The 27,794-nt window shown below is 38.5% G+C and overlaps 1 protein-coding gene across 1 annotated transcript in view; it reads left to right on the plus strand.

Annotated features, from left to right (window-relative positions):
- LOC149807326 (peptidyl-prolyl cis-trans isomerase E-like) overlaps positions 1 to 27,794 on the plus strand; it is a 75,896-nt gene that overhangs the window by 31,187 nt on the left and 16,915 nt on the right. The window contains exons 9-10 of the mRNA XM_089965377.1: positions 960 to 1,065; positions 3,069 to 3,144. Of these exons, the coding sequence (XP_089821503.1) occupies positions 960 to 1,065; positions 3,069 to 3,144 (182 nt within the window). The remainder of the gene's footprint in view (positions 1 to 959; positions 1,066 to 3,068; positions 3,145 to 27,794) is intronic.

The following is a 27,794-nucleotide window of genomic DNA, read 5'->3' on the forward strand; positions in this document are numbered from 1 at the left end:
GCCAGGATTAATGGTGGAGGAAGATCCCAGGAAAACCATGGAAAGAACCACTGACCCACGAGAAACTACTGGCAAGCTTTCTCACATACCCACAGAGGCCTTACATTTTGTTACAAATATGTTAAAATAAGAAGACTGACTTGTGCCAAAAAACTCCTTTTTGTCTTAATGTTTTAAAAATGTAACCTCATATTTTTATATATTATATTGGAATCAAAAGAAGTTGCATTTCAAATGGTTTTGAAAAAACACTGAGGTATGATCTTGATTTGTCCAATGATGAATGCATTATTTGCTAAGTATATGTGTGTGAAAACAAGTACAGAATTTGATCCATCCCCTGGGGTGCAGTTTTGTGAGTGGGGGTGTGTTCACTTATATGACTTTGTATAGTAGATAAATGTAGGGATTATTGAGAAAGGCTTGGGGATAATGCTACTTTGCTGGAGACATCAATATTTAAGTTTTTTTTCTGGGACCCTCCTCAGTTTTAATCCCTATTTGCACTTGACTAAATAAAAGCAAAATGTTACAACATTGTGCATGGAAAGAATTCATTTCTTTCAAATATATTGAAGTTTTTAAACCAGTTTTCTAAATCTCCAGGCAGACACTATTGGATTCATTTCCATTTTAACTGAATGGTTTGGCTAATGTTAATCCCATGACATCTTAGTCCAGGTTTCTTGGATCTTTGTTGTGCTTCTATTTTTAGGCAAATGAATCAGTCATTTTTTGTAAGGAGTGTTCTGTTTCATCCTTCATGAGCATCTTCTGGTTCTTACCCGAGCGACTGTTTAGTAACATGGGTCATTCCTATTGCCTTCACCCTTCCCCTTCTCAAAAATGGACTCATCTAATATCTCAGCAAGCATTTGGATGAAGCTAGTTGAGATTTCTGATAGGTATTTTGGGTTCATGGTGCATGAGTGTCATATATTATCCTTGACCTTTGTCAGATGTGTCAGGGTGGTGATTTCACCAATCATGATGGGACAGGTGGAAAATCCATATATGGAAGAAAGTTTGAAGATGAGAATTTCATATTAAAGCACACAGGACCAGGTATGTTATTCATTTCTCATTGATAGAATTCACAACAGCAATTAGAAGTACATAATATTGGGAAGACATAGTACTGTATATTACATATAATTTGTTGGTACATAATATTGGGAAGACATAGTACTTTACATTACATATAATTTGTTGGTACATAATATTGGGAAGACATACTGCTGTATATATTACATATAATTTGTTGGTACATAATATTGGGAAGACATAGTACTGTATATTACATATAATTTGTTGGTACATAATATTGGGAAGACAGTACTGTATATTACGTATAATTTGTTGGTACATAATATTGGGAAGACATAGTACTGTATATATTACATATAATTTGTTGGTACATAATATTGGGAAGACATAGTGCTGTATATTACATATAATTTGTTGGTACATAATATTGGGAAGACATAGTACTGTATATTACATATAATTTGTTGGTACATAATATTGGGAAGACATAGTACTGTATATATTACATATAATTTGTTGGTACATAATATTGGGAAGACATAGTACTGTATATATTACATATAATTTGTTGGTACATAATATTGGGAAGACATAGTACTGTATATTACATATAATTTGTTGGTACATAATATTGGGAAGACATAGTGCTGTATATTACATATAATTTGTTGGTACATAATATTGGGAAGACATAGTACTGTATATTACATATAATTTGTTGGTACATAATATTGGGAAGACAGTACTGTATATATTACATATAATTTGTTGGTACATAATATTGGGAAGACATAGTACTGTATATATTACATATAATTTGTTGGTACATAATATTGGGAAGACATAGTACTGTATATTACATATAATTTTTGGTACATAATATTGGGAACAAATAGTAATGTACATTACATATATGTTGATACATAACTTTGGGAAGACAGTACTGTCTATCACAGTCATGTAATTTGTTGGCATTTAACATTGGGAAGGCATTGTATTGTGCATTACATGGTACATAACATAATTACATGTAATTTATTAGCACTTAACATTGGGAAGACAGGAATTTATTGACACATAACATTGGGAAGACAGTACTGTATATTACATGTAATATGTTGATATATAACATTGGAAAGGCATTTATTACTGTACCTTAGATGTAATTTGCTGGCACATGATATGCAGAAGATATAGCACTGTACACTGCATTTAATTTATTGGCATGTAACATTGGTAAGACAGGACTGTACATTACATGTAATTTATTGGCATGTAATGTTGGGAAGACAGGACTGTACATTACATGTAATTTATTGGTATTTAATGCTGGGAAGACAGGACTGTACATTACATGTAATTTATTGGCACGTAACATTGGGAGGACATAGTACTGCGCACTACATTTGGTTTGTTCACATGTAATATTAAGCAGACACAATACTGTACACATAATATTGGGAGGACATAGTACTGCACACTACATGTGGTTTGTACACATGTAATATTAAGTAAACACAATACTGGACAAATAGTATTGGAAATACTGAGTACAGTATATTACATTAAATGTTTTGGTACATAATATCTGTTTATATTTCCTGTCCACTACATAATGTTTTATCAGTTCTGCTAAAGATCTGAATAAATTTGATATAGGTTAATGAAATTTGACATTATAGTCTCAGTGATTGACCTTCAGAATGGTTGTCAATTAGACCATTTTGAAAATCATCTCACTCATATTTTTCCCAGCTGAATGTTCAAGTTGAATCAACACATATCTGCTCATAGATTTAACCCATTTTATCATTTTCCATGAATGCCAAAGTGGGTATCTTAAAAATGCTCTATAGCCTGCCACATTGTAACATATATTTTGGACCAGCTGAATAATCTTCAACAAAATACCAACAGTAGAGTCTTTAATTAAAATGGAATTTATGTTTCTATTATGTTTTTTCCATGCTTTTGAATTGTATGCCAGTGCCTACTTAAATTCTACTGTCTTCTTCTAACAGGTATTCTCTCCATGGCAAACTCAGGGCCAAATACAAATGGTTCACAGTTTTTCTTATGCACAGCAAAAACAGACTGGTAACTATTACGATATTTCCTTTGTATTTGTAACATTTTGTCTAGGTCATTTCATCATGTGTGTCTTGATATGCTATGATGTTACCCAGTATTCTTCAGTCAGGTGTTTTCTTTTCTCAGTTACCCTCTGTGATCTTGTGACCTACAATTATGTTAAACTTTTGCAGTTGCTTAGGAGTCCCAACTTCTAGATTATGTTCCACCAATTGACTAAGTATGTTGTTGTTGTTGGGTTTAATGCCATTTTTCAGCACACGATAGGCAATACATGGCGGCCAGTATTAATGGTGGAGGAAGAACCCGGGAAAAACCCAGAAAGAACCACTGACCCACGAGAAGCTACTGGCAAGCTTTCATACCAGTATTGGCCGAATCCAAGACTCGAACCCACGCAGACAGAGGTGAGACGGCTGTGATCCATAACATAGAGCGCTTTAGACCACTCGGGGCCTCTGACTAAGTATGATGCAGGAGACAGATATACAGCTCATACATATTACCTACCATGCCACTCTTAGATCAACATAATCTTACATTTTGTTTTAATTATCAAAGATCATCAAAGTTTAAATGTCACATCTATTACTAAAATTAGTTTAACTGTCAAATACTTTTGATACTTGTTTTCCATTATAGTTATTTGTTTATTTATTTTTTTTATGGTGGATGGACAGTGAGTGAAACCAGCACTTTACTCTGCAAATGACATCCATGATAGTTTGGGAGTTTGATTTGGTGGGGCAGATTTTTAAGTATAAGAATGCAAAAAAAACAAAAGGAAAAAGCCACTGATTTACAGCAAGCAACAGCATTACTGTAACATCATTACCATTGCCATCAAACTCAGCTGAAATGACTCCTGTACGAGAATTCTGCAGTATGACTATCTTATGCAACTGTTTTAATAAACTGTGAACACAGAGCAGTGGCTCCAATCATACCAGTAGTGACCATAAGTGACAGAAACTCCCTATGGAGCAGGGGTCTCAAACTCAAACAACCCTGAGGGCCACATGAGGGCATTTTCGATGGCCCAAAGGCTTCACCACCTTTGTTATCTCTCATCATACCTCTTGACACCAATCATTTGACAGGCCACAGGATATGGCTTGGCAGGCCACATGTGGCCAGAGGGCTACATGTTTGAGACCCCAGCTATAGAGTATAATTTTATATCCTCCATTGATTTAGGATGAGAATTAGACTTTGAAGATAATGAATGTGATGAAGATGACATAGTACACTGGCAACTTGTTATTGAACACAAGTGCTAAGGAACCACATACTGCTGGTGTATGTCCTGATTTTTTGCACCATGTAATATTATGCAGTTGGCTCAGGCATCAACAATAAAATGGTGACATATATAATGCTTCTGACTAGCTAAAACACCAGTCTGTTCATATGTTTGACCTTAAAAACATTTGTGTGGTTCAAAAAAGGAAATTAAAGAGGAGACCCTGTTAAACAAACCATACCAGGGCATCGCCAACGTTGTTTTCAGTTTTGTGGTAGTATATATATTCTGTGCAAGTAATATTTGAGGAAATCCACAATATATGCAGGTGTGGTATGTAGGAATTTTTGTCTCCCTCTGTCCATCAAGTCTATCTGTTCTTTCATTCATCTCACAATCTTGTAAATGCAAATAGTCCTGCAGTTTTTATGGATTTCCATGATACTTCGGAGTCATCATCTGAAAATGTGCTTGCCACTTTGTTCCCAAATTTTGTATAACAGCTTTTGTCCTTTTTAACTTGCAGCTGAATGCATTGTATCACAAAATTGCATGAATGCAACTAGCTTATTGTTTTTATAGTATGGTCTTAACCTGAAAATGTGTCTTGACAAATCACTTTGTTCCCTCAATTTTTGTTGTTGGGGATATTGCCTGTATTGTGTTGTAACTGAATGCAGTTTATGACAGTCTCTGAGTACAACTTGTCTGAGTTTTTAATGAATCACTGTGAAACTTAATACATATTATGCTCATCATCTGAAGATATGCATATCAACAAATTACTGTCCTCCAGCAATTTATATTTGATTGAGTTACTGCCCTTTTTGTTCTGCAAGTGAATGCAGTGCATGACAATCTTGTAACATTACTGTTTCCAGTTGTTGATGGAAAGCCATAAACTGGGTACAGATTATGGTCAGTATTTGAAAATGTGTTTATTGACAAATCACAATACTCCAGCCATTCTCATTATATTGCTCTTTTTAACTTGGAGCTGGATAGTGTGTATGACAGAACCTTGTAAATGCAGTTAGTCTCAGTTTTAAGTGGATGGCTATAAAACTTTCAGCATGCTGTGGTCATGTGAAAGTGCTTATACTAACCAATCACTGCTGTCACCATTTTTTTTATGAGTTATTGCCCTTTTATCTGCAGCTGAAGACAGTGTGAGACTGAATATTTTGGCACAACATATCTTGCAGTTTTTTAATTGTTCTGAAACTTGATACATATTATGGCCATTATGTAAAGGTGTGCATATTATCATATCCTTGTGTTCCTTTGATGTTTGTTTTAGTTATTATCCTTTTTCTTCGTACAGATGGATTCAATATACTACAGATTTTGTAAATGCAATTATTCTCACACATTTGAGTTGATTGTTGTGAATTATCAGAAGAATACTTGTACTTGCATTTTTGGAAGAGTTGTGCACTTTTAACAGTAAAATAATCCCTCAAGGCTAACAATGGAGATATATGGACAGATGCTTCTTGCACAATGTAAGCAACATGAACATATGTAGAGCTCATTGTTTGCAATGGACAGATCATCTGAACATTCTGGACTGTTATTCAATTGAGGCCTTTTGTGTTATTGATGACAATTCTGCTATAATCAATGTTTGTTTTTGTTTTCTTTTTTTAGCTAATGGCATTTCCTTTTATGGGAGCATTTCTGTATGTAGATTTTTGTCAGATGTGCTCTCAGATATGTGTTCTTGATCATTGATTCCTAACCCCCAGATTCTGAGGGTGTTGTGGAGAGTTTCAGGAGGCCGTCAGGAATGTTTTGGGTGGCAAAACTTACCAAATGTGGAAACAGTATCATGAGACTGAGAAATAATATTTTTAGGGTTGTGGCCAAAAGTTGTTGGGAACTCTTGCTCTAGATACAATAGTTTTCATACTATGGAATGGTATTAAACTTCATGCATGTAACTTCATAGTGGTAATGCAAGCGATATAGTAACTTTTTCAGCTAGTCCTTAAATTCTGTTTTTTATCTGCAAGGTTCTTTGGTCAGTTGAACTTAGCATTTTCTTTGTTCATTACATACTGTCTTCCATCTCCTGGGCACTACCTTCATTACATATATCCTATTCTCATTAATCTTTCTCTTCCATCTCCTGGGCACTACCTTCATTACATACATCCTATTCTCATTAATCTCTGTCTTCCATCTCCTGGGCACTACCTTCATTACATATATCCTATTCTCATTAATCTTTCTCTTCCATCTCCTGGGCACTACCTTTATTACATACATCCTATTCTCATTAATCTCTGTCTTCCATCTCCTGGGCACTACCTTCATTACATACATTCTATTCTCATTAATCTCTGTCTTCCATCTCCTGGGCACTACCTTCATTACATATATCCTATTCTCATTAATCTCTGTCTTCCATCTCCTGGGCACTACCTTCATTACAAACATCCTATTCTCATTAATCTCTGTCTTCCATCTCCTGGGCACTACCTTCATTACATCTATCCTATTCTCATTAAACTTTCTCTTCCATCTACTGGGCACTACCTTTATTACATACATCCTATTCTCATTAATCTCTGTCTTCCATCTCCTGGGCACTACCTTCATTACAAACATCCTATTCTCATTAATCTCTGTCTTCCATCTCCTGGGCACTACCTTCATTACATCTATCCTATTCTCATTAAACTTTCTCTTCCATCTACTGGGCACTACCTTTATTACATACATCCTATTCTCATTAATCTCTGTCTTCCATCTCCTGGGCACTACCTTCATTACATACATTCTATTCTCATTAATCTCTGTCTTCCATCTCCTGGGCACTACCTTCATTACATATATCCTATTCTCATTAATCTCTGTCTTCCATCTCCTGGGCACTACCTTCATTACAAACATCCTATTCTCATTAATCTCTGTCTTCCATCTCCTGGGCACTACCTTCATTACATCTATCCTATTCTCATTAAACTTTCTCTTCCATCTACTGGGCACTACCTTTATTACATACATCCTATTCTCATTAATCTCTGTCTTCCATCTCCTGGGCACTACCTTCATTACATACATCCTATTCTCATTAATCTTTCTCTTCCATCTCCTGGGCACTACCTTTATTACATACATTCTATTCTCATTAATCTTTGTCTTCCATCTCCTGGGCACTACCTTCATTACATACATCCTATTCTCATTAATCTCTGTCTTCCATCTCCTGGGCACTACCTTCATTACATATATCCTATTCTCATTAAACTTTCTCTTCCATCTCCTGGGCACTACCTTTATTACATACATCCTATTCTCATTAATCTTTCTCTTCCATCTCCTGGGCACTACCTTTATTACATACATTCTATTCTCATTAATCTCTGTCTTCCATCTCCTGGGTACTACCTTTATTACATACATCCTATTCTCATTAATCTCTGTCTTCCATCTCCTGGGCACTACCTTCATTACATACATCCTATTCTCATTAATCTCTGTCTTCCATCTCCTGGGCACTACCTTCATTACATATATCCTATTCTCATTAAACTTTCTCTTCCATCTCCTGGGCACTACCTTTATTACATACATCCTATTCTCATTAATCTCTGTCTTCCATCTCCTGGGCACTACCTTTATTACATACATCCTATTCTCATTAATCTTTCTCTTCCATCTCCTGGGCACTACCTTTATTACATACATTCTATTCTCATTAATCTTTGTCTTCCATCTCCTGGGCACTACCTTCATTACATACATCCTATTCTCATTAATCTCTGTCTTCCATCTCCTGGGCACTACCTTCATTACATACATCCTATTCTCATTAATCTTTGTCTTCCATCTCCTGGGCACTACCTTCATTACATACATCCTATTCTCATTAATCTTTGTCTTCCATCTCCTGGGCACTGCCTTCATTACATACATCCTATTCTCATTAATCTCTGTCTTCCATCTCCTGGGCACTACCTTCATTACATACATCCTATTCTCATTAATCTTTGTCTTCCATCTCCTGGGCACTACCTTCATTACATACATCCTATTCTCATTAATCTCTGTCTTCCATCTCCTGGGCACTACCTTCATTACATACATTCTATTCTAATTAATCTTTGTCTTCCATCTCCTGGGCACTACCTTCATTACATACATCCTATTCTCATTAATCTCTGTCTTCCATCTCCTGGGCACTACCTTCATTACATACATCCTATTCTCATTAATCTTTGTCTTCCATCTCCTGGGCACTACCTTCATTACATACATCCTATTCTCATTAATCTCTGTCTTCCATCTCCTGGGCACTACCTTCATTACATACATCCTATTCTCATTAATCTCTGTCTTCCATCTCCTGGGCACTACCTTCATTACATACATCCTATTCTCATTAATCTCTGTCTTCCATCTCCTGGGCACTACCTTCATTACATACATCCTATTCTCATTAATCTCTGTCTTCCATCTCCTGGGCATTACCTTCATTACATACATCCTATTCTCATTAATCTTTGTCTTCCATCTCCTGGGCACTACCTTCATTACATACATCCTATTCTCATTAATCTCTGTCTTCCATCTCCTGGGCACTACCTTCATTACATACATCCTATTCTCATTAATCTCTGTCTTCCATCTCCTGGGCACTACCTTCATTACATACATCCTATTCTCATTAATCTTTGTCTTCCATCTCCTGGACTCTACCTTCATTACATACATCCTATTCTCATTAATCTCTGTCTTCCATCTCCTGGGCACTACCTTCATTACATACATCCTATTCTCATTAATCTTTGTCTTCCATCTCCTGGGCACTACCTTCATTACATACATCCTATTCTCATTAATCTCTGTCTTCCATCTCCTGGGCACTACCTTCATTACATACATTCTATTCTAATTAATCTTTGTCTTCCATCTCCTGGGCACTACCTTCATTACATACATCCTATTCTCATTAATCTCTGTCTTCCATCTCCTGGGCACTACCTTCATTACATACATCCTATTCTCATTAATCTTTGTCTTCCATCTCCTGGGCACTACCTTCATTACATACATCCTATTCTCATTAATCTCTGTCTTCCATCTCCTGGGCACTACCTTCATTACATACATCCTATTCTCATTAATCTCTGTCTTCCATCTCCTGGGCACTACCTTCATTACATACATCCTATTCTCATTAATCTCTGTCTTCCATCTCCTGGGCACTACCTTCATTACATACATCCTATTCTCATTAATCTCTGTCTTCCATCTCCTGGGCATTACCTTCATTACATACATCCTATTCTCATTAATCTTTGTCTTCCATCTCCTGGGCACTACCTTCATTACATACATCCTATTCTCATTAATCTCTGTCTTCCATCTCCTGGGCACTACCTTCATTACATACATCCTATTCTCATTAATCTCTGTCTTCCATCTCCTGGGCACTACCTTCATTACATACATCCTATTCTCATTAATCTTTGTCTTCCATCTCCTGGACTCTACCTTCATTACATACATCCTATTCTCATTAATCTCTGTCTTCCATCTCCTGGGCACTACCTTCATTACATACATCCTATTCTCATTAATCTTTGTCTTCCATCTCCTGGGCACTACCTTCATTACATACATCCTATTCTCATTAATCTCTGTCTTCCATCTCCTGGGCACTACCTTCATTACATACATTCTATTCTCATTAATCTTTGTCTTCCATCTCCTGGGCACTACCTTCATTACATACATCCTATTCTCATTAAACTTTCTCTTCCATCTCCTGGGCACTACCTTTATTACATACATTCTATTCTCATTAATCTTTGTCTTCCATCTCCTGGGCACTACCTTCATTACATACATCCTATTCTCATTAATCTCTGTCTTCCATCTCCTGGGCACTACCTTCATTACATACATCCTATTCTCATTAATCTTTGTCTTCCATCTCCTGGGCACTACCTTCATTACATACATCCTATTCTCATTAATCTCTGTCTTCCATCTCCTGGGCACTACCTTCATTACATACATTCTATTCTAATTAATCTTTGTCTTCCATCTCCTGGGCACTACCTTCATTACATACATCCTATTCTCATTAATCTCTGTCTTCCATCTCCTGGGCACTACCTTCATTACATACATCCTATTCTCATTAATCTTTGTCTTCCATCTCCTGGGCACTACCTTCATTACATACATCCTATTCTCATTAATCTCTGTCTTCCATCTCCTGGGCACTACCTTCATTACATACATCCTATTCTCATTAATCTCTGTCTTCCATCTCCTGGGCACTACCTTCATTACATACGTCCTATTCTCATTAATCTCTGTCTTCCATCTCCTGGGCACTACCTTCATTACATACATCCTATTCTCATTAATCTCTGTCTTCCATCTCCTGGGCACTACCTTCATTACATACATCCTATTCTCATTAATCTTTGTCTTCCATCTCCTGGGCACTACCTTCATTACATACATCCTATTCTCATTAATCTCTGTCTTCCATCTCCTGGGCACTACCTTCATTACATACATCCTATTCTCATTAATCTCTGTCTTCCATCTCCTGGGCACTACCTTCATTACATACATCCTATTCTCATTAATCTTTGTCTTCCATCTCCTGGACTCTACCTTCATTACATACATCCTATTCTCATTAATCTTTGTCTTCCATCTCCTGGACTCTACCTTCATTACATACATCCTATTCTCATTAATCTCTGTCTTCCATCTCCTGGGCACTACCTTCATTACATACATCCTATTCTCATTAATCTTTGTCTTCCATCTCCTGGGCACTACCTTCATTACATACATCCTATTCTCATTAATCTCTGTCTTCCATCTCCTGGGCACTACCTTCATTACATACATTCTATTCTCATTAATCTTTGTCTTCCATCTCCTGGGCACTACCTTCATTACATACATCCTATTCTCATTAAACTTTCTCTTCCATCTCCTGGGCACTACCTTTATTACATACATTCTATTCTCATTAATCTTTGTCTTCCATCTCCTGGGCACTACCTTCATTACATACATCCTATTCTCATTAATCTCTGTCTTCCATCTCCTGGGCACTACCTTCATTACATACATCCTATTCTCATTAATCTTTGTCTTCCATCTCCTGGGCACTACCTTCATTACATACATCCTATTCTCATTAATCTCTGTCTTCCATCTCCTGGGCACTACCTTCATTACATACATCCTATTCTCATTAATCTTTGTCTTCCATCTCCTGGGCACTACCTTCATTACATACATCCTATTCTCATTAATCTTTGTCTTCCATCTCCTGGGCACTACCTTCATTACATACATCCTATTCTCATTAATCTCTGTCTTCCATCTCCTGGGCACTACCGTCATTACATACATCCTATTCTCATTAATCTCTGTCTTCCATCTCCTGGGCACTATCTTCATTACATACATCCTATTCTCATTAATCTCTGTCTTCCATCTCCTGGGCACTACCTTCATTACATACATCCTGTTCTCATTAATCTCTGTCTTCCATCTCCTGGGCACTACCTTCATTACATACATCCTGTTCTCATTAATCTTTGTCTTCCATCTCCTGGGCACTACCTTCATTACATACATCCTGTTCTCATTAATCTTTGTCTTCCATCTCCTGGGCACTACCTTCATTACATACATCCTGTTCTCATTAATCTTTGTCTTCCATCTCCTGGGCACTACCTTCATTACATACATCCTGTTCTCATTAATCTTTGTCTTCCATCTCCTGGGCACTACCTTCATTACATACATCCTATTCTCATTAATCTTTGTCTTCCATCTCCTGGGCACTACCTTCATTACATACATCCTATTCTCATTAATCTCTGTCTTCCATCTCCTGGGCACTACCTTCATTACATACATCCTATTCTCATTAATCTTTGTCTTCCATCTCCTGGGCACTACCTTCATTACATACATCCTATTCTCATTAATCTTTGTCTTCCATCTCCTGGGCACTACCTTCATTACATACATCCTATTCTCATTAATCTCTGTCTTCCATCTCCTGGGCACTACCTTCATTACATACATCCTATTCTCATTAATCTCTGTCTTCCATCTCCTGGGCACTACCTTCATTACATACATCCTATTCTCATTAATCACTGTCTTCCATCTCCTGGGCACTACCTTCATTACATACATCCTATTCTCATTAATCTCTGTCTTCCATCTCCTGGGCACTACCTTCATTACATACATCCTATTCTCATTAATCTCTGTCTTCCATCTCCTGGGCACTACCTTCATTACATACATCCTATTCTCATTAATCTATGTCTTCCATCTCCTGGGCACTACCTTCATTACATACATCCTATTCTCATTAATCTCTGTCTTCCATCTCCTGGGCACTACCTTCATTACACACATCCTATTCTCATTAATCTCTGTCTTCCATCTCCTGGGCACTACCTTCATTACATACATCCTATTCTCATTAATCTCTGTCTTCCATCTCCTGGGCACTACCTTCATTACATACATCCTATTCTCATTAATCTCTGTCTTCCATCTCCTGGGCACTACCTTCATTACATACATCCTATTCTCATTAATCTCTGTCTTCCATCTCCTGGGCACTACCTTCATTACATGCATCCTATTCTCATTAATCTCTGTCTTCCATCTCCTGGGCACTACCTTCATTACATGCATCCTATTCTCATTAATCTCTGTCTTCCATCTCCTGGGCACTACCTTCATTACATGCATCCTATTCTCATTAATCTCTGTCTTCCATCTCCTGGGCACTACCTTCATTACACACATCCTATTCTCATTAATCTCTGTCTTCCATCTCCTGGGCACTACCTTCATTACATACATCCATACATCCTATTCTCATTAATCTCTGTCTTCAATCTCCTGGGCACTACCTTCATTACATACATCCTATTCTCATTAATCTCTGTCTTCCATCTCCTGGGCACTACCTTCATTACATACATCCTATTCTCATTAATCTCTGTCTTCCATCTCCTGGGCACTACCATCATTACATACATCCTATTCTCATTAATCTCTGTCTTCCATCTCCTGGGCACTACCTTCATTACATGCATCCTATTCTCATTAATCTCTGTCTTCCATCTCCTGGGCACGACCTTCATTACATGCATCCTATTCTCATTAATCTCTGTCTTCCATCTCCTGGGCACTACCTTCATTACATACATCCTATTCTCATTAATCTCTGTCTTCACTGGACAACAAATTTTTACAAAAGTCATGTTACTGAAATAAAATTAGTCAATTCTTATCAATTTTTATGTGCTGAACACGAATATGACAGTCAAATTGCAAAATTGGCTCTAGTTTTTTTGTAATCTGCAAGAAATTAATGTTTACATAACGAAATGCATTCCAATAGTAAAAGGTCAACTGTAATAGCCTACCTATAAAAAATCAAGTCATTGACTACATCTTAGATTTCTTCGCCTGTCTCTTGTACAGCTGTTCGGGAGCATCTCTGAGGAGAGTCCAGCAGTAGTCAGCCAGCATTGTAGTGGACCATTTTCCCTGGTATCTTTGTTCCATTGTTGCGATATCTTGATGAAAACGTTCGCCGTGTTCATCACTAACAATACCACAGTTGCTAGGAAAGAAATCCAAATGGGAATGAAGGAAGTGAATCTTTAGAGACATATTGCAGCCAAGTTTCTTATACTTCATCAACATGTCTTCTACTAGTTCCTTATAGTTTTCTGCCCTAACATTTCCGAGGAAGTTTGTAGAAACTAGGCGAAAAGCATTCCATGCTTGTTTCGCGTCACCTTCCAGCAAGTTGTTGAACCGGTCATCTTTGAAAAGCTCTCGAATCTGAGGACCCACAAAAACTCCCTCTTTAATCTTTGCTTCGCTGAGTCGAGGGAATTTTTCATGCAGGTATCGGAATGCTGGCAAAGTCCGGTCAATGGCTTTCACGAAGTTCTTCATCAAACCTAGTTTGATGTGAAGGGGTGGTAGCAAGATTTTCTGAGCCTCAACCAGAGCTGGGTGTTGGATATTCTTCTCTCCAATGGCTACATTCTGCCTGTGAGTCCATTCCTTCCTCATGTAGTGCATTTCCCTTGCTCGGCTATCCCACTCGCATAAGAAACACATGTATTTTGTATATCCTTGCTGCAGTCCCATTAAAAGGGCAACTACCTTCAAATCACCACAGAGGTGCCAGCTGTACTTGTTATACTCAATGGAATTCAGTAGCTGCCTTAAGTTATCGTATGTCTCTTTCATGTGGACAGCATACGCTACTGGAATAGATGGAAGAATGTTTCCATTGTGCAAAAGCACAGCCTTGAGACTCAGTTTCGAAGAGTCCACAAATAGTCTCCATTCTTGTGGGTCATGAGTGATTTTTAAAGCATTCATGAGGCCCTCAATATCGGAACAGAATATCAGATTACTTTCCTTTCTGAAGAAAGGCTCCAATTGCTGGTGGCGCTTTCGATATGCAGTAATTGTGACATCTTCTTCTAGAAGATTCCATTGTTGGAGTCTTGATCCTAGCAATTCTGCCTTGTTCTTTGATAAGTCCAAATCACGAATCAGGTCATTTAGTTCTTCCTGTGTTATTCTGTGTGGGGTTGATGATGCACCACAGTGAAAATCTGGATCACTGCATGCTGATGGACCAGGAGAAGAACAGGTCGACTCACCTTTGTCTTCGTCAGATGAATCAAGAGAATATTCTGCTGGAGGTTCTGGAATAGGAAGTCCCTCACCATGTGGAACTGGTCTCAATGCAGACGGAATGTTTGGGTAGACTATTCTCGACTTCTTTCGCTTCGTTATTCCGCCGGAAAGAGGAGGAACCAAGCAGAAGTAACAGTCATTTAGGTGATTGCTTGGCTCTCTCCACACCATTGGGACTGCAAACGGCATTGATGACCTTTTGCAATTCAACCACTGTGAAAGCTGTGTTGTACATGTAGCACAGCATATATGCGGAGCCCAAGGCTTGTCTTGGTCACCAACCTTGCATCCGAAGTAAAGATGATATGCCTTCTTCACTTGAGAATTGATACTTTTCTTCTGGTTGGCAAATGTCACTTCCCCACAAATATAGCAAAAATTGTCCGCGGTATTAACACACTTTCGAGGCATTACTGTTCTTTATTGTACGTAAATGGATAAAATAATAAGTTTTATGTAACAGTAGCTTGAACTGTCTCGCACAACGTCTAAAATATTTTAAATGCTGAACCTATCTGATTGGGCTTTATATAGTACACTGCTTACGTCAGCTTCAGCAGCCGCCTGGCATTAGTATAATAGGCCTACACATGTATAGTACACTGCTGACGTCAACTTACTTCAGCAGCCGCATGGCATTAGTATTGCATTGCATCAGAAAATGATGCAATCAACTGTGGATGATGTGAGCATGATGGTATTATGCAATGTTACATCATTATTCCAGATGTTGCTGCAGTCCTACTGGAGAAATTTACACAGTGAAACATAGAAAATGAGGTATATGAATATCTTCAAAACGAGAGCCAATACAAATTTTTCACGGTTATATTCGTGTTCGGCACACCAAAATACTACAGATTAGGGCCTTTTCAAGTCAGTAATGATTTCACTGTTGACCAGTGCTTCCATCTCCTGGGCACTACCTTCATTACATACATCCTATTCTCATTAATCTCTGTCTTCCATCTCCTGGGCACTACCTTCATTACATACATCCTATTCTCATTAATCTCTGTCTTCCATCTCCTGGGCACTACCTTCATTACATACATCCTATTCTCATTAATCTCTGTCTTCCATCTCCTGGGCACTACCTTCATTACATCCATCCTATTCTCATTAATCTCTGTCTTCCATCTCCTGGGCACTACCTTCATTACATGCATCCTATTCTCATTAATCTCTGTCTTCCATCTCCTGGGCACTACCTTCATTACATGCATCCTATTCTCATTAATCTCTGTCTTCCATCTCCTGGGCACTACCTTCATTACACACATCCTATTCTCATTAATCTCTGTCTTCCATCTCCTGGGCACTACCTTCATTACACACATCCTATTCTCATTAATCTTTGTCTTCCATCTCCTGGGCACTACCTTCATTACACACATCCTATTCTCATTAATCTCTGTCTTCCATCTCCTGGGCACTACCTTCATTACATACATCCTATTCTCATTAATCTCTGTCTTCCATCTCCTGGGCACTACCTTCATTACATACATCCTATTCTCATTAATCTCTGTCTTCCATCTCCTGGGCACTACCTTCATTACATACATCCTGTTCTCATTAATCTCTGTCTTACATCTCCTGGGCACTACCTTCATTACATACATCCTGTTCTCATTAATCTCTGTCTTCCATCTCCTGGGCACTACCTTCATTACATACATCCTATTCTCATTAATCTTTGTCTTCCATCTCCTGGGCACTACCTTCATTACATACATCCTATTCTCATTAATCTCTGTCTTCAATCTCCTGGGCACTACCTTCATTACATACATCCTATTCTCATTAATCTCTGTCTTCCATCTCCTGGGCACTACCTTCATTACATGCATCCTATTCTCATTAATCTCTGTCTTCCATCTCCTGGGCACTACCTTCATTACATGCATCCTATTCTCATTAATCTCTGTCTTCCATCTCCTGGGCACTACCTTCATTACATGCATCCTATTCTCATTAATCTCTGTCTTCCATCTCCTGGGCACGACCTTCATTACATGCATCCTATTCTCATTAATCTCTGTCTTCCATCTCCTGGGCACGACCTTCATTACATACATCCTATTCTCATTAATCTCTGTCTTCCATCTCCTGGGCACTACCTTCATTACATACATCCTATTCTCATTAATCTCTGTCTTCCATCTCCTGGGCACTACCTTCATTACATACATCCTATTCTCATTAATCTCTGTCTTCCATCTCCTGGGCACTACCTTCATTACATACATTCTATTCTAATTAATCTCTGTCTTCCATCTCTTGGGCATTACCTTCATTATATACATCCTATTCTCATTAATCTCTGTCTTCCATCTCCTGGGCACTACCTTCATTACATACATCCTATTCTCATTAATCTCTGTCTTCCATCTCCTGGGCACTACCTTCATTACATACATCCTATTCTCATTAATCTCTGTCTTCCATCTCCTGGGCACTACCTTCATTACATACATCCTATTCTCATTAATCTCTGTCTTCCATCTCCTGGGCACTACCTTCATTACATACATCCTATTCTCATTAATCTCTGTCTTCCATCTCCTGGGCACTACCTTCATTACATACATTCTATTCTCATTAATCTTTGTCTTCCATCTCCTGGGCACTACCTTCATTACATACATCCTATTCTCATTAATCTCTGTCTTCCATCTCCTGGGCACTACCTTCATTACATACATCCTATTCTCATTAATCTCTGTCTTCCATCTCCTGGGCACTACCTTCATTACATACATCCTATTCTCATTAATCTTTGTCTTCCATCTCCTGGACTCTACCTTCATTACATACATCCTATTCTCATTAATCTCTGTCTTCCATCTCCTGGGCACTACCTTCATTACATACATCCTATTCTCATTAATCTTTGTCTTCCATCTCCTGGGCACTACCTTCATTACATACATCCTATTCTCATTAATCTCTGTCTTCCATCTCCTGGGCACTACCTTCATTACATACATCCTATTCTCATTAATCTTTGTCTTCCATCTCCTGGGCACTACCTTCATTACATACATCCTATTCTCATTAATCTCTGTCTTCCATCTCCTGGGCACTACCTTCATTACATACATCCTATTCTCATTAATCTCTGTCTTCCATCTCCTGGGCACTACCTTCATTACATACATCCTATTCTCATTAATCTTTGTCTTCCATCTCCTGGGCACTACCTTCATTACATACATCCTATTCTCATTAATCTCTGTCTTCCATCTCCTGGGCACTACCTTCATTACATACATCCTATTCTCATTAATCTCTGTCTTCCATCTCCTGGGCACTACCTTCATTACATACATCCTATTCTCATTAATCTCTGTCTTCCATCTCCTGGGCACTACCGTCATTACATACATCCTATTCTCATTAATCTCTGTCTTCCATCTCCTGGGCACTACCTTCATTACATACATCCTGTTCTCATTAATCTCTGTCTTCCATCTCCTGGGCACTACCTTCATTACATACATCCTGTTCTCATTAATCTCTGTCTTCCATCTCCTGGGCACTACCTTCATTACATACATCCTGTTCTCATTAATCTTTGTCTTCCATCTCCTGGGCACTACCTTCATTACATACATCCTGTTCTCATTAATCTTTGTCTTCCATCTCCTGGGCACTACCTTCATTACATACATCCTGTTCTCATTAATCTTTGTCTTCCATCTCCTGGGCACTACCTTCATTACATACATTCTATTCTCATTAATCTTTGTCTTCCATCTCCTGGGCACTACCTTCATTACATACATTCTATTCTCATTAATCTCTGTCTTCCATCTCCTGGGCACTACCTTCATTACATACATCCTATTCTCATTAATCTCTGTCTTCCATCTCCTGGGCACTACCTTCATTACATACATCCTATTCTCATTAATCTTTGTCTTCCATCTCCTGGGCACTACCTTCATTACATACATCCTATTCTCATTAATCTCTGTCTTCCATCTCCTGGGCACTACCTTCATTACATACATTCTATTCTCATTAATCTTTGTCTTCCATCTCCTGGGCACTACCTTCATTACATACATCCTATTCTCATTAAACTTTCTCTTCCATCTCCTGGGCACTACCTTTATTACATACATTCTATTCTCATTAATCTTTGTCTTCCATCTCCTGGGCACTACCTTCATTACATACATCCTATTCTCATTAATCTCTGTCTTCCATCTCCTGGGCACTACCTTCATTACATACATCCTATTCTCATTAATCTTTGTCTTCCATCTCCTGGGCACTACCTTCATTACATACATCCTATTCTCATTAATCTCTGTCTTCCATCTCCTGGGCACTACCTTCATTACATACATTCTATTCTAATTAATCTTTGTCTTCCATCTCCTGGGCACTACCTTCATTACATACATCCTATTCTCATTAATCTTTGTCTTCCATCTCCTGGGCACTACCTTCATTACATACATCCTATTCTCATTAATCTTTGTCTTCCATCTCCTGGGCACTACCTTCATTACATACATCCTATTCTCATTAATCTCTGTCTTCCATCTCCTGGGCACTACCTTCATTACATACATTCTATTCTAATTAATCTCTGTCTTCCATCTCTTGGGCATTACCTTCATTATATACATCCTATTCTCATTAATCTCTGTCTTCCATCTCCTGGGCACTACCTTCATTACATACATCCTATTCTCATTAATCTCTGTCTTCCATCTCCTGGGCACTACCTTCATTACATACATCCTATTCTCATTAATCTCTGTCTTCCATCTCCTGGGCACTACCTTCATTACATACATCCTATTCTCATTAATCTCTGTCTTCCATCTCCTGGGCACTACCTTCATTACATACATCCTATTCTCATTAATCTCTGTCTTCCATCTCCTGGGCACTACCTTCATTACATACATTCTATTCTCATTAATCTTTGTCTTCCATCTCCTGGGCACTACCTTCATTACATACATACTATTCTCATTAATCTCTGTCTTCCATCTCCTGGGCACTACCTTCATTACATACATCCTATTCTCATTAATCTCTGTCTTCCATCTCCTGGGCACTACCTTCATTACATACATCCTATTCTCATTAATCTTTGTCTTCCATCTCCTGGACTCTACCTTCATTACATACATCCTATTCTCATTAATCTCTGTCTTCCATCTCCTGGGCACTACCTTCATTACATACATCCTATTCTCATTAATCTTTGTCTTCCATCTCCTGGGCACTACCTTCATTACATACATCCTATTCTCATTAATCTCTGTCTTCCATCTCCTGGGCACTACCTTCATTACATACATCCTATTCTCATTAATCTTTGTCTTCCATCTCCTGGGCACTACCTTCATTACATACATCCTATTCTCATTAATCTCTGTCTTCCATCTCCTGGGCACTACCTTCATTACATACATCCTATTCTCATTAATCTTTGTCTTCCATCTCCTGGGCACTACCTTCATTACATACATCCTATTCTCATTAATCTTTGTCTTCCATCTCCTGGGCACTACCTTCATTACATACATCCTATTCTCATTAATCTCTGTCTTCCATCTCCTGGGCACTACCTTCATTACATACATCCTATTCTCATTAATCTCTGTCTTCCATCTCCTGGGCACTACTGTCATTACATACATCCTATTCTCATTAATCTCTGTCTTCCATCTCCTGGGCACTACCTTCATTACATACATCCTATTCTCATTAATCTCTGTCTTCCATCTCCTGGGCACTACCTTCATTACATACATCCTGTTCTCATTAATCTCTGTCTTCCATCTCCTGGGCACTACCTTCATTACATACATCCTGTTCTCATTAATCTCTGTCTTCCATCTCCTGGGCACTACCTTCATTACATACATCCTGTTCTCATTAATCTCTGTCTTCCATCTCCTGGGCACTACCTTCATTACATACATCCTGTTCTCATTAATCTTTGTCTTCCATCTCCTGGGCACTACCTTCATTACATACATTCTATTCTCATTAATCTTTGTCTTCCATCTCCTGGGCACTACCTTCATTACATACATTCTATTCTCATTAATCTCTGTCTTCCATCTCCTGGGCACTACCTTCATTACATACATCCTATTCTCATTAATCTCTGTCTTCCATCTCCTGGGCACTACCTTCATTACATACATCCTATTCTCATTAATCTTTGTCTTCCATCTCCTGGGCACTACCTTCATTACATACATCCTATTCTCATTAATCTCTGTCTTCCATCTCCTGGGCACTACCTTCATTACATGCATTCTATTCTCATTAATCTTTGTCTTCCATCTCCTGGGCACTACCTTCATTACATACATCCTATTCTCATTAAACTTTCTCTTCCATCTCCTGCGCACTACCTTTATTACATACATTCTATTCTCATTAATCTTTGTCTTCCATCTCCTGGGCACTACCTTCATTACATACATCCTATTCTCATTAATCTCTGTCTTCCATCTCCTGGGCACTACCTTCATTACATACATCCTATTCTCATTAATCTTTGTCTTCCATCTCCTGGGCACTACCTTCATTACATACATCCTATTCTCATTAATCTCTGTCTTCCATCTCCTGGGCACTACCTTCATTACATACATTCTATTCTACTTAATCTTTGTCTTCCATCTCCTGGGCACTACCTTCATTACATACATCCTATTCTCATTAATCTCTGTCTTCCATCTCCTGGGCACTACCTTCATTACACACATCCTATTCTCATTAATCTCTGTCTTCCATCTCCTGGGCACTACCTTCATTACATACATCCATACATCCTATTCTCATTAATCTCTGTCTTCAATCTCCTGGGCACTACCTTCATTACATACATCCTATTCTCATTAATCTCTGTCTTCCATCTCCTGGGCACGACCTTCATTACATGCATCCTATTCTCATTAATCTCTGTCTTCCATCTCCTGGGCACTACCTTCATTACATACATCCTATTCTCATTAATCTCTGTCTTCCATCTCCTGGGCACTACCTTCATTACATACATCCTATTCTCATTAATCTCTGTCTTCCATCTCCTGGGCACTACCTTCATTACATACATCCTATTCTCATTAATCTCTGTCTTCCATCTCCTGGGCACTACCTTCATTACATACATCCTATTCTCATTAATCTCTGTCTTCCATCTCCTGGGCACTACCTTCATTACATACATCCTATTCTCATTAATCTCTGTCTTCCATCTCCTGGGCACTACCTTCATTACATACATCCTATTCTCATTAATCTCTGTCTTCCATCTCCTGGGCACTACCTTCATTACATGCATCCTATTCTCATTAATCTCTGTCTTCCATCTCCTGGGCACTACCTTCATTACATGCATCCTATTCTCATTAATCTCTGTCTTCCATCTCCTGGGCCCTACCTTCATTACATGCATCCTATTCTCATTAATCTCTGTCTTCCATCTCCTGGGCACTACCTTCATTACACACATCCTATTCTCATTAATCTCTGTCTTCCATCTCCTGGGCACTACCTTCATTACACACATCCTATTCTCATTAATCTTTGTCTTCCATCTCCTGGGCACTACCTTCATTACATACATCCTATTCTCATTAATCTCTGTCTTCCATCTCCTGGGCACTACCTTCATTACATACATCCTATTCTCATTAATCTCTGTCTTCCATCTCCTGGGCACTACCTTCATTACATACATCCTGTTCTCATTAATCTCTGTCTTCCATCTCCTGGGCACTACCTTCATTACATACATCCTGTTCTCATTAATCTCTGTCTTCCATCTCCTGGGCACTACCTTCATTACATACATCCTGTTCTCATTAATCTCTGTCTTCCATCTCCTGGGCACTACCTTCATTACATACATCCTATTCTCATTAATCTTTGTCTTCCATCTCCTGGGCACTACCTTCATTACATACATCCTATTCTCATTAATCTCTGTCTTCAATCTCCTGGGCACTACCTTCATTACATACATCCTATTCTCATTAATCTCTGTCTTCCATCTCCTGGGCACTACCTTCATTACATGCATCCTATTCTCATTAATCTCTGTCTTCCATCTCCTGGGCACTACCTTCATTACATGCATCCTATTCTCATTAATCTCTGTCTTCCATCTCCTGGGCACTACCTTCATTACATGCATCCTATTCTCATTAATCTCTATCTTCCATCTCCTGGGCACTACCTTCATTACATGCATCCTATTCTCATTAATCTCTGTCTTCCATCTCCTGGGCACGACCTCCATTACATGCATCCTATTCTCATTAATCTCTGTCTTCCATCTCCTGGGCACTACCTTCATTACATACATCCTATTCTCATTAATCTCTGTCTTCCATCTTCTGGGCACTACCTTCATTACATACATCCTATTCTCATTAATCTCTGTCTTCCATCTCCTGGGCACTACCTTCATTACATACATTCTATTCTAATTAATCTCTGTCTTCCATCTCTTGGGCATTACCTTCATTATATACATCCTATTCTCATTAATCTCTGTCTTCCATCTCCTGGGCACTACCTTCATTACATACATCCTATTCTCATTAATCTCTGTCTTCCATCTCCTGGGCACTACCTTCATTACATACATCCTATTCTCATTAATCTCTGTCTTCCATCTCCTGGGCACTACCTTCATTACATACATCCTATTCTCATTAATCTCTGTCTTCCATCTCCTGGGCACTACCTTCATTACATACATCCTATTCTCATTAACCTCTGTCTTCCATCTCCTGGGCACTACCTTCATTACATACATTCTATTCTCATTAATCTTTGTCTTCCATCTCCTGGGCACTACCTTCATTACATACATCCTATTCTCATTAATCTCTGTCTTCCATCTCCTGGGCACTACCTTCATTACATACATCCTATTCTCATTAATCTCTGTCTTCCATCTCCTGGGCACTACCTCATTACATACATCCTATTCTCATTAATCTTTGTCTTCCATCTCCTGGACTCTACCTTCATTACATACATCCTATTCTCATTAATCTCTGTCTTCCATCTCCTGGGCACTACCTTCATTACATACATCCTATTCTCATTAATCTTTGTCTTCCATCTCCTGGGCACTACCTTCATTACATACATCCTATTCTCATTAATCTCTGTCTTCCATCTCCTGGGCACTACCTTCATTACATACATCCTATTCTCATTAATCTTTGTCTTCCATCTCCTGGGCACTACCTTCATTACATACATCCTATTCTCATTAATCTCTGTCTTCCATCTCCTGGGCACTACCTTCATTACATACATCCTATTCTCATTAATCTTTGTCTTCCATCTTCTGGGCACTACCTTCATTACATACATCCTATTCTCATTAATCTTTGTCTTCCATCTCCTGGGCACTACCTTCATTACATACATCCTATTCTCATTAATCTCTCTCTTCCATCTCCTGGGCACTACCTTCATTACATACATCCTATTCTCATTAATCTCTGTCTTCCATCTCCTGGGCACTACCTTCATTACATACATCCTATTCTCATTAATCTCTGTCTTCCATCTCCTGGGCACTACCGTCATTACATACATCCTATTCTCATTAATCTCTGTCTTCCATCTCCTGGGCACTACCTTCATTACATACATCCTATTCTCATTAATCTCTGTCTTCCATCTCCTCGGCACTACCTTCATTACATACATCCTGTTCTCATTAATCTCTGTCTTCCATCTCCTGGGCACTACCTTCATTACATACATCCTGTTCTCATTAATCTTTGTCTTCCATCTCCTGGGCACTACCTTCATTACATACATCCTGTTCTCATTAATCTTTGTCTTCCATCTCCTGGGCACTACCTTCATTACATACATTCTATTCTCATTAATCTTTGTCTTCCATCTCCTGGGCACTACCTTCATTACATACATTCTATTCTCATTAATCTCTGTCTTCCATCTCCTGGGCACTACCTTCATTACATACATCCTATTCTCATTAATCTCTGTCTTCCATCTCCTGGGCACTACCTTCATTACATACATCCTATTCTCATTAATCTTTGTCTTCCATCTCCTGGGCACTACCTTCATTACATACATCCTATTCTCATTGATCTCTGTCTTCCATCTCCTGGGCACTACCTTCATTACATACATTCTATTCTCATTAACCTTTGTCTTCCATCTCCTGGGCACTACCTTCATTACATACATCCTATTCTCATTAAACTTTCTCTTCCATCTCCTGGGCACTACCTTTATTACATACATTCTATTCTCATTAATCTTTGTCTTCCATCTCCTGGGCACTACCTTCATTACATACATCCTATTCTCATTAATCTCTGTCTTCCATCTCCTGGGCACTACCTTCATTACATACATCCTATTCTCATTAATCTTTGTCTTCCATCTCCTGGGCACTACCTTCATTACATACATCCTATTCTCATTAATCTCTGTCTTCCATCTCCTGAGCTCTACCTTCATTACATACATTCTATTCTAATTAATCTTTGTCTTCCATCTCCTGGGCACTACCTTCATTACATACATCCTATTCTCATTAATCTTTGTCTTCCATCTCCTGGGCACTACCTTCATTACATACATCCTATTCTCATTAATCTTTGTCTTCCATCTCCTGGGCACTACCTTCATTACATACATCCTATTCTCATTAATCTCTGTCTTCCATCTCCTGGGCACTACCTTCATTACATACATTCTATTCTAATTAATCTCTGTCTTCCATCTCTTGGGCATTACCTTCATTATATACATCCTATTCTCATTAATCTCTGTCTTCCATCTCCTGGGCACTACCTTCATTACATACATCCTATTCTCATTAATCTCTGTCTTCCATCTCCTGGGCACTACCTTCATTACATACATCCTATTCTCATTAATCTCTGTCTTCCATCTCCTGGGCACTACCTTCATTACATACATCCTATTCTCATTAATCTCTGTCTTCCATCTCCTGGGCACTACCTTCATTACATACATCCTATTCTCATTAATCTCTGTCTTCCATCTCCTGGGCACTACCTTCATTACATACATTCTATTCTCATTAATGTTTGTCTTCCATCTCCTGGGCACTACCTTCATTACATACATCCTATTCTCATTAATCTCTGTCTTCCATCTCCTGGGCACTACCTTCATTACATACATCCTATTCTCATTAATCTCTGTCTTCCATCTCCTGGGCACTACCTTCATTACATACATCCTATTCTCATTAATCTTTGTCTTCCATCTCCTGGACTCTACCTTCATTACATACATCCTATTCTCATTAATCTCTGTCTTCCATCTCCTGGGCACTACCTTCATTACATACATCCTATTCTCATTAATCTTTGTCTTCCATCTCCTGGGCACTACCTTCATTACATACATCCTATTCTCATTAATCTCTGTCTTCCATCTCCTGGGCACTACCTTCATTACATACATCCTATTCTCATTAATCTTTGTCTTCCATCTCCTGGGCACTACCTTCATTACATACATCCTATTCTCATTAATCTTTGTCTTCCATCTCCTGGGCACTACCTTCATTACATACATCCTATTCTCATTAATCTTTGTCTTCCATCTCCTGGGCACTACCTTCATTACATACATCCTATTCTCATTAATCTCTGTCTTCCATCTCCTGGGCACTACCTTCATTACATACATCCTATTCTCATTAATCTCTGTCTTCCATCTCCTGGGCACTACCTTCATTACATACATCCTATTCTCATTAATCTCTGTCTTCCATCTCCTGGGCACTACCGTCATTACATACATCCTATTCTCATTAATCTCTGTCTTCCATCTCCTGGGCACTACCTTCATTACATACATCCTATTCTCATTAATCTCTGTCTTCCATCTCCTGGGCACTACCTTCATTACATACATCCTATTCTCATTAATCTTTGTCTTCCATCTCCTGGGCACTACCTTCATTACATACATCCTATTCTCATTAATCTCTGTCTTCAATCTCCTGGGCACTACCTTCATTACATACATCCTATTCTCATTAATCTCTGTCTTCCATCTCCTGGGCACTACCTTCATTACATACATCCTATTCTCATTAATCTCTGTCTTCCATCTCCTGGGCACTACCTTCATTACATACATCCTATTCTCATTAATCTCTGTCTTCCATCTCCTGGGCACTACCTTCATTACATGCATCCTATTCTCATTAATCTCTGTCTTCCATCTCCTGGGCACGACCTTCATTACATGCATCCTATTCTCATTAATCTCTGTCTTCCATCTCCTGGGCACGACCTTCATTACATGCATCCTATTCTCATTAATCTCTGTCTTCCATCTCCTGGGCACGACCTTCATTACATACATCCTATTCTCATTAATCTCTGTCTTCCATCTCCTGGGCACTACCTTCATTACATACATCCTATTCTCATTAATCTCTGTCTTCCATCTCCTGGGCACTACCTTCATTACATACATTCTATTCTAATTAATCTCTGTCTTCCATCTCTTGGGCATTACCTTCATTACATACATCCTATTCTCATTAATCTCTGTCTTCCATCTCCTGGGCACTACCTTCATTACATACATCCTATTCTCATTAATCTCTGTCTTCCAT

This window comes from Sinohyriopsis cumingii, chromosome 1, assembly GCF_028554795.1.
Source record: "Sinohyriopsis cumingii isolate HCF-2022 chromosome 1, ASM2855479v2, whole genome shotgun sequence".
In the NCBI taxonomy this organism is placed as follows: Eukaryota; Metazoa; Mollusca; class Bivalvia; order Unionida; family Unionidae; genus Sinohyriopsis; species Sinohyriopsis cumingii.